Source organism: Desmodus rotundus, chromosome 12 (genome assembly GCF_022682495.2).
Source record: "Desmodus rotundus isolate HL8 chromosome 12, HLdesRot8A.1, whole genome shotgun sequence".
NCBI lineage: Eukaryota > Metazoa > Chordata > Mammalia > Chiroptera > Phyllostomidae > Desmodus > Desmodus rotundus.
The window spans coordinates 55,771,263-55,785,522 of NC_071398.1; the positions used below are offsets into that span (position 1 = coordinate 55,771,263).

Genomic DNA, 14,260 nt, shown 5'->3' on the forward strand with positions numbered 1-14,260 from the left:
GCCACGGGAAGATGAGCCTGGGGCAAGACAGCGGCGTGGGCCACGTCACCGTGTGCGCCTTCACCGCCTCCAGTCTCTCCTGGCCCATTAACAACCACGTCTCGGCACCTAATCCCAACAGACCGCCATTATGTAATTGCTCATTTTTGGAGCACCTGGTCTGTGCTAGGCATTCGTTCTGCCTCAAGATTTATACCGATGACGTAAATTTAACTTTTCCTGACAATTGCTGCGGTGGTAAGCGCGCACTGTCATTAACCTGAGCTGTAGCTGCAGAAACTCTAATAGAGATTGTCAACTGGTGCAAACTCACACTTGGCAGTGTGGGATTCGGATCTGATTACTGTGTACCTGAGTGGCCACCCCTCTGCCCCACACCTCACACCTGCCTCCTCCGACGCAAAAGCTCCGCCTCTTCTGTGTACCTTAGACAGTGGGATGACAGTGCGTCATTTCAGCCAACAAATCCGTGCTGATCTTTTCCCCTCTTCTAGGCTTTCCCCTTACTGAGCAATAGTTTCCCTCATTAAGAATGAAAACATGTAGAAAATGACGAGTGTCCTGGCAAGCTGGTGGCAGAGTGGAGGGGCAGGTTGCTGTAGGCCAGACAGGTGAGGGCTTTCATCCTTTGACACTGACCATGAAGTACTGCTCATCTGCCCGTGCTATGTGTTCTCGTTACCCAGTGCCTCGCTACGTGGGAATCCTTCCTCACATCGCAGAGCGACCTCTGCTCCAAAGAGCCCTGTGAAGAGAATCCTTGACCCCATGGAAGACTCCCGTGACCTTTGGGAGGGAGCACCAATTAGCCAAAGTCATTCTTTCCGGATGGGTCGTGTCTTTGATGAAGTGGGTGTGAGATGTTTCACGCTATCTGGAAAACCAACAAGTTGAAACTCAGGTATTCCAGATCACTGATATAAATTGGGATATATATATATATATATACATATATATATATATATATATATATACACATACACATATACATATATACATATACATATGTATAAATATTTGGCTTAGTTTTAATTATGTTCTTAAATTTGTATGCCAATAATGAAATACAGAAATTTTTGTTCTTGTGTATTTGTCTGTGGGACTTGTCATTTTAAATATGTTATAAAGACTCAATTTTAATAAAAAGTTTCATATGAGAGGACAGGCTGTGGTGTGTTCTTTTCATACAAAAACCAGGTGTGGGGAGACAGGCGACCTTCAGAGAGAAATGGCAGTTGCCTGGACACAGAGTCTTTCCGGCACTGATTCTGACACCCAGCTCGCAGATGCGGAAATAATGGCCCTGGGTGTTTAATAACAGCTTTGGATAAGCGGTTGGAGCCATCAAGGTAGAATGAAGCTCTGAGCATACTGTAAAAAGGAAATAAAGGCGTTCTAGCATTTGAAATTCTGAGCCCCAATTTCCCATCTGTGGAAAGGGGGAATTAATCTGCCAGATGTACATTGCTAGGAAGTGTGAGAATAAATTATACACAACTGACTTAAGCTATGTACTTTGACTCCCCCCCAAAAAAGTATTAAATTCCGCATCAGTTTCCCCTTGTTCCCCTCCCTTCCCGCACCCGAATGCCCACCCACGAATTCAGGCTGAGATGAAGCAAGCTACTGGGCATCGTTAACAAAGATATATTAAGGAAGGTTCCACATAGAATGCACATGTGTGACTATAGGTAGCCATAGACACATATGTGAGTTCCTATTTATGTACACGGGTGCGTGTGCATGTGTGGTGTGTCAGTGTGTGTGGTGATTGGTGGAAAGACATGTGAATTAGAAATCACTGGAGCAGGAAGCCAGCGGCAAGCACACTGCTTCTTCCGGTACTGCCTCCTTCTCGTGTACTGCAGCTCCGTGGGGTTTGATAATCTATTGATGTCCCTCGTTATCAGGTTACTGAGCAATGAGAGCCTTTCAAATAGGCAGCTGTGTGTGTGCATTCGCCATCCTCAGCGAGTGTAACTCTTTTTTTTCATTTTTAGTTACTGATCTTTTTTTTGGAGAGGAAAAATACACATCAATTTGTTGTTTCACTTATTGACGCATTCACTGGCTGATTCTTGTATGTGCCCCGACTGGGGATCGAACCTGAAACCTTGGCCTCTCGGGACAACACTCTATTACATACATTCCAAAGGGCAAAACTGAGCTTCCGCAGTTCCTGTTTATAGTTCTCTTAATGTAAGTCATGGAGATTGAAGAGATTGTTTGTATTTTTTATTCTAAAACATAACAGGGTAATTTTGGGGTAAGATGAGAAGAACAATGCTTTCTCATTTGGGGGGAAGTCATCCCTGAACATGCAATTTAAAGAGCTCATCAGAGCTGGTTAAATGAGGCATCTGATAATTATGCATAAAAGATTTTCTCTTCCTACTTGAAGTATTATGATTACTGATTTTAAGGTTAAATTATTATTACTTTTAAGTGGTATATTTGAAACATCTGCGATTGTAAAATCTTTTGAACCTCTTTGCATTGAAAATCCCCATCCGTGCGTCCATTCATGTGCTAATCTACATATCCCGCCACCGGTAGGCACCGACCCCGCCACCTGGGCAGTGAGAACAGTACCAGTAAGTAAGAGAAAGGTGACCTGCCCTCGGTAAGCTAAAAGCCTCCTGAAAACACCGACATCGTGCATAATAATAAATACATCTCAATCGATGTACCATTCGTCTCTAGGGAGGCCATAAAGAAGCACCCAAAATGGGTCAGAACACCAGAAACGGACTGTCTCGCAGCCCCAGAGGCAGGAAGTCTGAGGTCAGGGTGTCGGCAGGACCACCTTCTCCGTGAGGGCTGTAGGGGAGAGTCCCTCCTCGCCTCTCCCAGCCTCTGGTGTTGGCTGGCAGTCCCTGGTGTTCCTCGGATAGAGGCATCCCCCCAGGCACGGGGCCACCTTCTCCCTGTGTGTGTTCATATCTGCTTCCTGTTGAGTGTCTCTGTGTCCCAATTTCGTCTGCTCACAAGGACACCAGTCATAATGGATGAGGGCCCACCCTGATGACCTCGTTTTAACTTGATCACCTGGGGGTTAGGACCTCAGCATGCCCTCTTTGAGGGGCACACCCATAACAATGCAAAACTACAAACTGGCAGGCACTATGATGTAGAGACAACTAAGAGAATAATATGGAGCATCGATGTTTTTAAATCCTCACCCAAGGATACATTTATTGGTTTTTAGAGGAAGAGGGAGAGAGAGAAACATTGATGTGAGAGAGGAACATCCATTGGTTGCTTCCCGTAATGGGCCCCAACCAGGGATCAAACCCTCACCCTAGGTATGTGCCCTGACCAGGGATCGAACCCACTGCCTTTTGGTGTATGGGTCAATGCTCCAACCAACTTTGCCACCCGGCCAGGGCTTGAGCATCGATTTTAAACTGAGTAAACAGTAAGGACCACCGAGCACCCAGCAAATAAGAAGTAACCAAATAAGCACAGGAAGCACTTTGGGACTGCGTGAAACAGCACGTGCAAAGGCCCTGGGGTGGGGAAAAGCCCGATGCACTGCACGAAGTGAAAGGCGCTGTCTGGAGCATAGTGGAGGAGAGGGAAGGGGTCTCAAGGTAAGACTTCATCAGAATTTGTTTAAGGAATTGGGAGAATTAGCAGAAGTTGGCTGAGGTTAGGTAGTGTGCGTTCCTCATATATGTTGGGTAGTAGCCCCTTATCAGACATGTGGTTTGCACGTACTTTCTCCTGCTCCATAGGTGGCCTTTCCATTCTGTTGATGGTTTCCTTTGCTGTGCAGAAGCTTTGTAGTTCAATATAATCCCACTTGTTTATTTTTGCTTCAATCCAAAAAAATCATTGCCAGACCAGTATCAAGGAACTTACCCCTATCCGTCTTCCAGGAGTTTTACCATTTCAGGCCCCGCATTGCAGGCTTTAATCTGTTTCGAGTGGGCCTTTGTGTATGGTGTATGACAGGGTCCAGTTCCGTTCCGTTTGCCTGTGGCTGGCTGGCCAGTGTCCCCATCTGTTGGAGACACTGTCCTTTCCCCATTGTGTGTCCTTGGCTCCTTTGTCAAGAATTAATTGACCATATATACATGGGTTCTGTCATCTCCCACTGTTCCTGGAGTTTTCGTGTCTACGTCTGGAAATAATACAGTCACAGTAACAATAATTATCTTTAACTCTCTGCCTCGCATTCTCTTATTCTGTGCTAGTTCGAAGCAATTAGGGAAAATTTGGTGATTCTGTGTATAAAAAACTGAAAAGTTACATTTGAGTCTGAGGCTGGAGATTAATTGAGGCTATGCTGCTACAGGATGGATTAGAGATTACTGAGATTTTAACTAAAGTGGTGGCAGCAGAGATTTGAAAGGAGCTGCTAGCATGTAAGGGGGAAAACAGAATTTTGAAGGCTAAGGAAGCCAGAGTTGCAAGATAAGTAAAACAAGTCAAGTGTAGCACTTCAGAGCCAGCATACAGGAGATGGACCAGTTCACCTGGCTGATAGGAAATCTGTGCTGGCTGGAATACATAGCTGTGCTGGAAGTCAAGGGCCAGGCACCTACTGTGCCTACTGTAGCTCCAAGGGAGACCGCAGGATTTAACTTTTATTTGTGCACACAGCTTCCACCAAGTAAGACCAGAGTCCCAGGACAAAGGCCAAGGGAAAGCTGAGTATGGGCGGGTGACTAGCACCGTCCGGCCGTGAGTCAGAGCCGCGGGGGGGGGGGGGGGGGGGGGGGGCAGAATGGCAATCCTATTTCTCCCCACTCCCCCGACTCTACTGTGGGGACTCGCAGACCGGAAGACAGAGTGTCCGGAGGCGTCGTCAGGTTGGTCTCGGACCTCACGTCCGCCCAGAGCCACTCGGGAAGGGCCGACAGATACCTTCCCCCATTCCTTGTTTCTTCTACAGCATCACTGCAGTCGCTTAATTCAGCTTTGGGAAGTTCTTCTAAAACACGGCTTCCTCTTAAAGTAACATCACTGTCACTCACTCGTTCCCCTTTCCTTCCCCCGGTCCTGCACCCGTCCTGCACCCTGGTGTTCCAAGCCCCTGCACACCTCTGTCGTGCCGGAACACCTCCCACCGTGAGGGCGTCAGTCTGACATTTTAAGAAAGGGGAAAATGGGCTTCACACAATACCTTTTTAGAGGAAGCACTTTTTTGTTTAATTATCGCCTCACAAAACCCCGAAGAACCCAAGATGGCATAATTGACGTGGTTTTAGTGCACTCTGAAGGACTAAAATGGAACATGAAAGCAAAAAAAACGTAATTGTCCACTTCTCAGCCTGAAGACAGAAAAGACACAGTAGCCGCATCTTCTTCTTTCTTTATTGTGCGCGGGTCCTACGCTGTCCCTTCTCTCTGACAGGCGAGATTACTGGAGTGTTCCTTTGGGAACCTGGGGCGAGAGTCATGAAGAATCCCATTTAGGGGTCCGGGTTTTTCTCTTCTAAGTCAAGGCTACAAATAATAGACAACATTTTGGTAGATAATTCCAATTAGAGAAAAAGTTCACAACATTCTGCTATATCAGGTGAACATTATAATCTTTTCATCTGAGAAGCATAAAGTATTTTATAGTCATAAGAGAAGCCTAAAAACTGTAAGGGACCCCGGAAATCAGCTGACTTAGTCGCTGAGTTTACGAAGAAACCACGAGCTGGGGTCTCAGTTAGAACCGGTCTCGTGGCCTGGGGTCTGGATGGTCCTCCAGGATCCCGGGCTTCGCAGGCCTGGCACTTGGTGTAATGATCAGCTGCCACTGGCTTGAAGTTGATCATTTTTCAACAAGTGGCCTTGCATTTTCATTTTGCGCCAGGCCCCACAAATTCGTAGTGGGTCCTGGTCTTAGTAATTCGACAACAGTCAGAATTAGAGCTGTCTCCTCTCTCTCCTCTCTCCTCACTGTCACCTCCTAATCCAAAGATTAGGAGGTGACAGTGAGAGAGCGAAACACCAATGTGTGGTTGCCTCTCACACGCCCCACCCTGGGGACCTGGCCCGCAACCCCGGCATGTGCCCTGACAGGGAATCGAACCCACAACCCTTTGGTTCACAGTCCAGCACTCAACCCACTGAGCCACACCAACCGGGGCTAAAGATTGTTTTAAGTGACTGTCCTTTCCTTTTGCCATAACCTCCTTCCCGTATACTGCAGACAGGGCACAAGCACTGAAGGTCACTGTCTTTAGTCACAGCAAGTAAGTGGCCGGTGGCAGCAACGGGGAAGGGGCCTCCCTTTTTTCTCCGCTGTGACACTTTTGGTTCTGCTCCTCAGCACAAGTTCATTACAAATCACTCGCCCCAGAAAAATGCTTTTAAAATTGAGAAACTTGATTTTTTGGAAAATTAAATTAAATTAAAATTTTAATTTATACCATTTTAAAACTAATATATTTTTTAAAAATTTAAAAGTTTTACTTATCATCTTGATGTACCTATATGAGTTAGGGAGGAAGAGCTTAATTAAAAACTAAGGGTCTCCAGGCCCTGGCTGGTGTAGCTCAGTGGATTGAGCGCAGGCCTGCAAACCAACGGGTCGCCAATTCGATTCCCAGTCAGGGCACATGCCTGGGTGGCAGGCAGGTCCCCAGAAGTGGGTGTGCGAGAGGCAACCACACATTGATGTTTCTCTCCCTCTTTCTCCCTCCCTTCCCCATCTCTCTAAAAATAAATAAATAAAATCTTAAAAAAAAATTAAGGGTCTTCAGTATCTGAGAAATATACATATTTATAGGTATGTAGATAAAACATATATACTGGTAATATGTTATATATGATATATTGATAGATTTATATATTACATGTGATATGTTATATAAGATAATTTAGGGAAGGATAATGCCTAATTTACTTTTCTGATACAAATTTTCCGTACTTCCCACTTGGTCTCGATAATTTTGTACATTTTCCATTCTGAGGGGAAGTGCTCTCTCTGTCCGTTTTGAGTAAATTACAGCTCAGCCACTATTAAGCTGAGCGGTTTTCTCGGGGTCAGCGTGGGCTGCTAAATCACAGGCAGTTTTCAAAATCTGCCTCGTGAAGTAAAAAATGTCTCAAGAATGTTCTCACATATTTAGATCACTCAAGAAACACTGTAAATGCCCACGTTCTCTGTCCCCTTTAACCTTAGAGTAATTATTTCCCTCTAATGCCTGGTAACACCAAACATTAATTTGGCGATCTCCGAAGAGACCGATCGATAGTGTGTCGTGGGTAGTAATTATGGAGCGCCTGCGTGCTGGGGGTGATCCAGGGGGAGCAATGAACACCCACTTCTGCAGGCCAGAGAGCCGGGCGCCCTCCCAGCTAATAGCTGAGGGTAAGGCTTCGGAGCTCAACCTCTGGATCTGAACTAATCACTTATTATCTGTGCGACCTTGGGCCTGTTTACTAATTTTTCTGGGCAACAGAGTTGGTATTTTTCTTCATAAAAACAGTGTGTCGGTTTGCTAAGGGCTGCGACAAGACCACAGGCTGGGCAGTTTAAACTACGGGGATAGACTCGCTCCCAACTCTGGAGGCTGCGTTAGTCTCCGAACGCAATGGAGACAGCGTGGCTGGAGCAGGTGAGTGTGGCAGGGGGTGGGTGGCCGTGGGGAGGAGGTCCCAGGGGCCTGATTGCAGGGGGAGGGTCCTTTGCAGGCCATGGCGAGTGCTTTCAAGTTCATTCTGAGACAGAAGCGAATCACTGGAGAGTTCTGGGCGGAGAAGAGAGACGTCCTCACTTGCCTTTTAGAGGACACGTTAGTAGGAGGCAAGGGAGGACACTGAGAGGTGCCTTGGAGGCCAGGGCGATGGCGTGGTGAGAGGTGACCGTGGAATAATGACCGCGGTCACACGCTGCCTGACACTGATACACCCCCTGCCTGCCTGCACTCATGATGTTAAATTATTTTCAGTTGAACATTTGGAAGTAAAAGATGTGTAAAGTCTGCATGTCCTTCCAGTCGTCCTCCTTGCAAAGGGAAGCCACTCACCAAGCACATTACTAGGCATTTATGACTCTGCAGAGACGTAAGGCACCTGAGGCGGCCTGGCAAATCAAGCCTGCACCTAGCGTTGGAGCTGGTGCTCTCATTTAAAATCCACACGTGTCTCCGTCGCCCACAGTTTCTGATCTTTGTGGTTTTATTCTAAAACGTCTTCCGCACACCGATACCAGCCGCTCTCATCACTGGTGACGTTAATGATGAAAAGGCAGACATCATCTCAGATGATAAGCATTTATCACTGAAACACTGCTTAGTGGAAAACTTACATGTGAGATCATTAAAATCTGAGATATTTGACTCAAAGTGTAATGTGATTTCTTGGCTTGGGTATACATTACGTTCAGAAAGACTCGCTCTATGGGTTATTTTACTTCTTGCCCTTGGACGCTGTTGTGATGCTCCATCCAGAGCGAATGTGGGCGGAGAGCCCCAACGGTCACACGTCCTTGTGCGAATTGCCCTGTCCTCCCTTTAGGTGATGTAATCGGTCTCCTCCCCGATCGTGCTGACTGTACAACCGTGGAAATATTAACAATCTGACGGAGAGAGAAACTTCACCACGGAAACTTCACCGTGGAGTTAATTTCTTCCTTTTGGCTTTCAGAAATCTTTCATCAGAGTGGATAACGAAGAGTCTGATGCATAATCTTGTTGGGAGTGGGTGGCGATACGTTCATTGAGCTGTCTGACACCCAGTCGCCTGAAGGTCGGAAAAGGCGGAGCCCAGCTGAAGGACCCATTGGGCTCTGTGTCACGTGCGGCCCCGCAGGGCGACAAAGCAGCACCGTGCGGGGAGAACCCTGATGGCTGAGGGACATTTGGTTCCCAGCGTGTCCAAACAAACACCATGGAAAAGAATAAATTTGTTCCACTTCCTTATTTCCATTCATTAATTTAATAAGTCACTCACCAAAAGAGCTTGAAAAATAGTAAAGAGGAGAATAATGCACTTCTCTACTATTTCAATACGCATTTCTCTGGTTCTTGCGGTGGAGCAGAGACACCATTCAGTCAAACTTTTCTCTCTCCCAACAGCATTCCTCCCAATTCAGCTGTTACCCTGAGCTCTGGGGAGCTGTTATCAGCTGGATGCCTGGCCCCCAGGCCTCCGAGTCCAGCTCATGTGAAGGAAGAGGGTGGAAGAGGTGACAAGAGACAGCTGGCCCATTCCGCACACTTTGGGTCGCTGCCAGCCCCAGCACCCTGGCTTCGAAGCTCCTTGGTCACTGTCTTTCCACACCCATGGACCTTTGAGAAGCCGGTGTCCCCAGGTAAATCTGACAGAGAACTTGAGTCACATTATGGTATTGGCTCTATGTGATGGGCTCATTATACATCATATTGGATGCATGCAAACATGGTTGCCTCAACACTTATTTAAGCTACAAAAATCTCGCTGTGTTCCGTTGTGAATCTTGAGTAAAATAAAGAGCCACCAGGTCACAGTGCCCTTCCAGGGAGAACACACACACACACACACACACACAGGACACTCCTCTCTGATTTTGTAGTAACTGTGGATATTCTTGACAGGTAACTGCATCAAACACTTTACTGTGATCAGCTTTTGTTTGATATTATGAAACCTCAACAATCGTTGCGCTTTCTCCGATGGAAGAAGGAAGGCTTTGGAGAAGTGACAGAGCTTGTACAGCCTCGCACAACCGTCAGGGTGACTCACACCAAAGTCTGTGTTCTTCACCGTGACCCCAAACTGCCATCCTGGCCGGAGACCTTCAGAACTCATCTGTAATAAGCATAAGCCCCTTTGCACTTCCCTGAAGCGTTCGCTCTTCAATAAGGAAGAGCAGCATCCCCCCAGCCAAGTCAGCCCCGGGATGGAGAGGGAGGAGGAGGCACCTTTAGAACCTGCTGTGCAGGTAGGGTTGGGAGTCACAGCGTGGGCAGATGGAGGAACGACCAGGCAAGACTCGGAGAACTAATTACTATAGATCTGTGCGGATGGGCTGCTCTCCTCGCTCCTGTGAGGTCGCTTCCCCTCCTGGAACACCTGCCAAATTAGGCAACATTGAAGCATTTTCTCATGTTAAAATGACAGGCATCCGTGAGACTTCACCCAGCCCCCATCTCAAATCCTGTTATTTTCCTTCTGATGCTCACTGCAGCCTGTGCTGTTTCTTTCTTAACCAAAACACGCAGCTAGGAGCAGATCCGGAATTGTAAGACGCCACTGTCAACGGCATTTTATTTTATATTAATTGGATATTTTACTGTATTTTTCCATTACCATTCATCCCCCCATGTCCATCCCCCACCCCCCGCCCACGATCACCACACTGTCGTCCGTGTCCATGAGTTCTTTTTCTTATAGGATGGTGAGGGCGCTGTGCTGTTGTTTTTCATTAACGTCTCTTAATCCACAAAACTGTTCTCTAAGCAAAAACTTCAATTCTTGCCACTAAGAAGTTTTAAGCAGGCTGGTGGGTACTGTGATACCTACTGCCTCGTCAGTGACAAGAAGTGCTCTGTGTACTGGTGAGTCCAGCATCAATGTACAGTTCCGCCCATGGATGCCATCTGGGGCTCATACTTCTGCTTTGTAGTGGCCAGTGGGTACCTGGGAGGCGTGTTTCTTGTAGTATGTGTTTGATTTAGGTAATGCGGGTGTTCTGTTTAGGGCATAGGTGGGATGATGCCAAACTCTGGCTGTGGTTTTCTTTCTCTGCTGTGAGAACTAGACGCGCCAGCGACTACTTGTGATCACGGATATCCTGCCTCGGAGAGCAGAGGCCCCTCAGATCTAAGGAGCTTCAGTACTGTTGTAACTTCAAAGTCCTTCGATAGAAACATTACAGGAAATGGAAGAAATCGTAAATATTCCCCTCGTGCTCCCCAGAGCCCATACCACCTCTCAGGAAGTACTCTTCCCGGAGGGTCCACGGCTCCATCTACGACCAGCTCAGCCGTGTTTGACCGACTCGGTGAGCCGGTTTCGCTAACTGTTGGCTCCATATTCTATAATGGTCCAACTGATGTAACTAGATTCCTGGGGAGTCCGAAACAGCCAAGCCCTCACCTGAGGCAAAGCAGGTAAAGTGATTTCACCTGCAGGTGCAGTCAGCGATGGGTACGAGGTTCCATAAGTTATGTTTTACCCACGCATCAAATATGTCTCCTTTATTATGAAATATTTCCATTGATTTATTCTGTAGAGTCTTCTAAAGTTGAGTTTACATACAAAGTATATAAAGTGAATAACTTCTAGATTTCTCTATAGTCTGTTGAGAAGAGCTTTCAATGGGCAGTGAAAAAGAAAATCAGCATGTGGCAATGTAGCAACTGTAGCTACTCAAGACTAGTGTAAAACATTTTTAAAAGACATTTTTAAAATATTTAAATTATTTTCAAGTACAGAGTACTTAGTGAGAGCAATGCCCCATTAAATGACATCATCAGTTCAGGTCAAAGACATTTTTCTCCTTTTTGTCCGGGTTACTTCGCAAAGGAACCTGTGAGTCCCCAGGACTGTGTGACTGTCACCTTTGTCCTTCACTGCTCGTGTGCTGGGGCTCCCAGGCTGTCCTTTGGGGTCAGAATGAATATGCTCAGGGACATTCACTGCCAACTGAGACGGACAGTAACTACCACCGAACCTGAAAAAGTAAACAAGGGGGCAATATATGGAATGAGGCTAACCCAGGCACGAGCATCAGGTAGCAAAGGACAGCACTGATGCCCCGAGGGTGGGGGACAGTGTATGCCCCTGTCATTTCCCTAGCTCACTGCCACAGACGTGGAGCAGAACCCTGGCCGAGCTGGGCCGACACCCAAAGTCGGAAGGACACAGCAGAGAATCTGCAGACAGAAAGAGGCGCGGTGATGGCCTCTCCAGGGGGCTGCAGAGGAGAGTGCCACCCGGAAGGAGCCCCCAGAGACCGAAGTGGGCCCCACCTTCTCAGCAGAGTGCCCGTGAGTGCATGGGTGTGAGGAACCGGCCGAGGCCAGAGAAGAACTCCCCAGGATGTGCTCAGTAATTGTTGAACTGGACTTAGAATAAAGATCTGGATAATTCACCGTTTTTCAAACTCGCACTTCACTTTTATCGCAGTCTCTATTGGGGCAGAGTAGTTCAGAATGTTACCTGCCACCTACATTAGGCATTTCTTAGTTACCGTGGGCTCGGATTTTACAGAGCTTCGTTTGGGGGGTTTTGTCCAATTCTGTAGTGATGTGTATAAATCAACGCATAAAATCTTCTAAATTATCTAATAATTTGCCTGTGTTTTGTTGGAGATGGCTTCTGAGAAGAAACTATTAGTCCAACCACAAATGTATATACTTTTTGAGATTCAAGAGCCAAAATAGTGGTAGAATTTGTCGTATCTCTTGTTCAGTCCTGCCACCCACTGCCAATGGATTTTGAGGTTCCCAAGGCAAATCTTTTCACGCGTGCTTTTTGAGCATCCTGCACTGTCTTTCCTAAGACTTTGGGATTCTCGCTCTGCTCTGCGGCGGGTGTTCAGTTTCTAGCAGTAATGAGAGAGCAGCGCAGCGGCAGCTTTGTAGCAGGAGCAAAGATGAATGCGCAAGCTCCTTGTCACATAGCCTGGGGAGGAGTTTATAATCTGGATGCTGCTCCTGAGCCGGTGGGGTCTTTTCCTCCAGCTAAGCCCCTGGGGGTTCCTAGTGCCTGAATCCACTGCAAGCTGCCTGTCTCTCTGCATTTTTATTAGTTGCCGTAACCCCAACAACTGTGTTTAGAAATGCACGTATTTTAAAAATTCTCTTACAAGTCCTGCATGTCTCTGTTGACTTGAGGTTATGCTCCTTCCTAGGATCTGTGTTTGGGAGAGAACAAAGAACCTTTGGTCGGGCTTGGTTGGGGTTCAGGTGGTTGGAGCGTCATCCCATAACCGAAAGGTTGTAGGTTCAATTCCCGGTCAGGGCACGTTCCCGGGTTGCGGGTTTGACCCCTGGTCCGGGTGCATATGGGAGGCAACCAATGGATGCTTCTCTCCTGTATCAGTGTTTCTCTCTCCCCCTTCCTCTCTCTCTAAAAGCAATGAAAAAATAATGTCCTCAGGTGAGAATATCCATATGCATACATATTGTTCGAGAGGGAGAGCTGAAAGGAGAAACTAATTAATCTGAGTATTCTAAGAGAAGGTTTGGGGAATGACGTCAAAAAATCAGGCTCAGGCATGCAGGTGAGCAGCTGTGTATGCATGTGTTGTATGTGGTGTACATACGTGTGTTGTTGTGTAGGACATGCTCCTGGCATCCCACCCGCGTCACCCGCCTCTCTGGGTGGCACTGTCCTGCTTCAACAATGACTGAGACTCACAGCTGGGAGGCTGGCCTGGTGAGAGGCTGTCAGCCCGGGGGATCCACATTTTACGGAGAGAATTTTCTAAACGTGGACAAGCAGAGAGGCACAGGCTGCTGGTGCCAAATTTTCTAAACCACTACGCACGTCTGAGCAGAACTGTGCTTGGTACGTAGTAGGCTCTCAGTGAATGTTTATCGGTGTGATGCCATAGTCTCCATTCTTTGCTTTGGGCAAGTCTTCGGATCTGTTTAATCATGGTTCTTTTGGAGAAAAAAAATACATAAGGACGAATGTGCGATCTGTCATTCACATACTGTAAATCCACAGCCCTTCAAAGCACTTGCTGCGTTTGTTTTCATGGACTTGCTTTGGGGAGAACAATGGTTTCCAAGGCCCACCCCCCCCCACCCCCCCCCCACCCCCCGCACTGACGTTCCCAGTGTGAGAGGTTCTCCCTTGCTCCATCTGAGAGGCCACATCGAGTCCTGGGGGCCACGTGGCTCTCATCCTGGACCCGCCAACCCCTCAGGTTGATTTCTTGCTTTTTAAGTGCAGATTACATCATCTACCCGAGATGTAATGTGCATTTTAAAAGTGAGAGAATGAACTCATGGCTAAAAATCACTTGCAATTTGGAAAGATTGGTTTTGATAGCTTTTAAAGTGAGCATTACAATGCTCAGTTGATGTGCATACTGAGTCATTTTTTAAAAAGCCCACAGCCACGTGATTCCTTCACTGAGCACTGAATGGGTCCCCTGAAGAGCGGCCAGGAGGCCCCGCGAGCGCAAGGCCGACATTGCTACCCTTCCAAAAGCCGGTGCGTGTATACATTGCCAGATCGGCATTATTTCTGGTGCTTTCCATTCAGCACGAAATTGTCTCCGATCACGTGAACAATGAATTGTACCCAATTCTGGAAGCACATGTTCCGATATCTCATCTAGGGGCTCCTCAGCTGCTCTGGTGCAGAAATCAGGCAG

General features: G+C 47.2%; 1 protein-coding gene across 2 annotated transcripts in view; it reads left to right on the plus strand.

Moving 5' to 3' along the window:
- SNX7 (sorting nexin 7) overlaps positions 1-1,135 on the plus strand; it is a 61,027-nt gene extending 59,892 nt beyond the window's left edge. Inside the window, exon 9 of one of the 2 annotated variants that reach the window (XM_053915947.1) lies at positions 687-1,135. In XM_053915947.1, coding sequence (XP_053771922.1) covers positions 687-764 — 78 coding nt within the window. In that variant the 3' untranslated portion in view covers positions 765-1,135. The remainder of the gene's footprint in view (positions 1-686) is intronic. The other variant, XM_024570562.4, reaches the window with a different exon arrangement.
- The last annotated feature ends 13,125 nt before the right edge of the window (positions 1,136-14,260 follow it).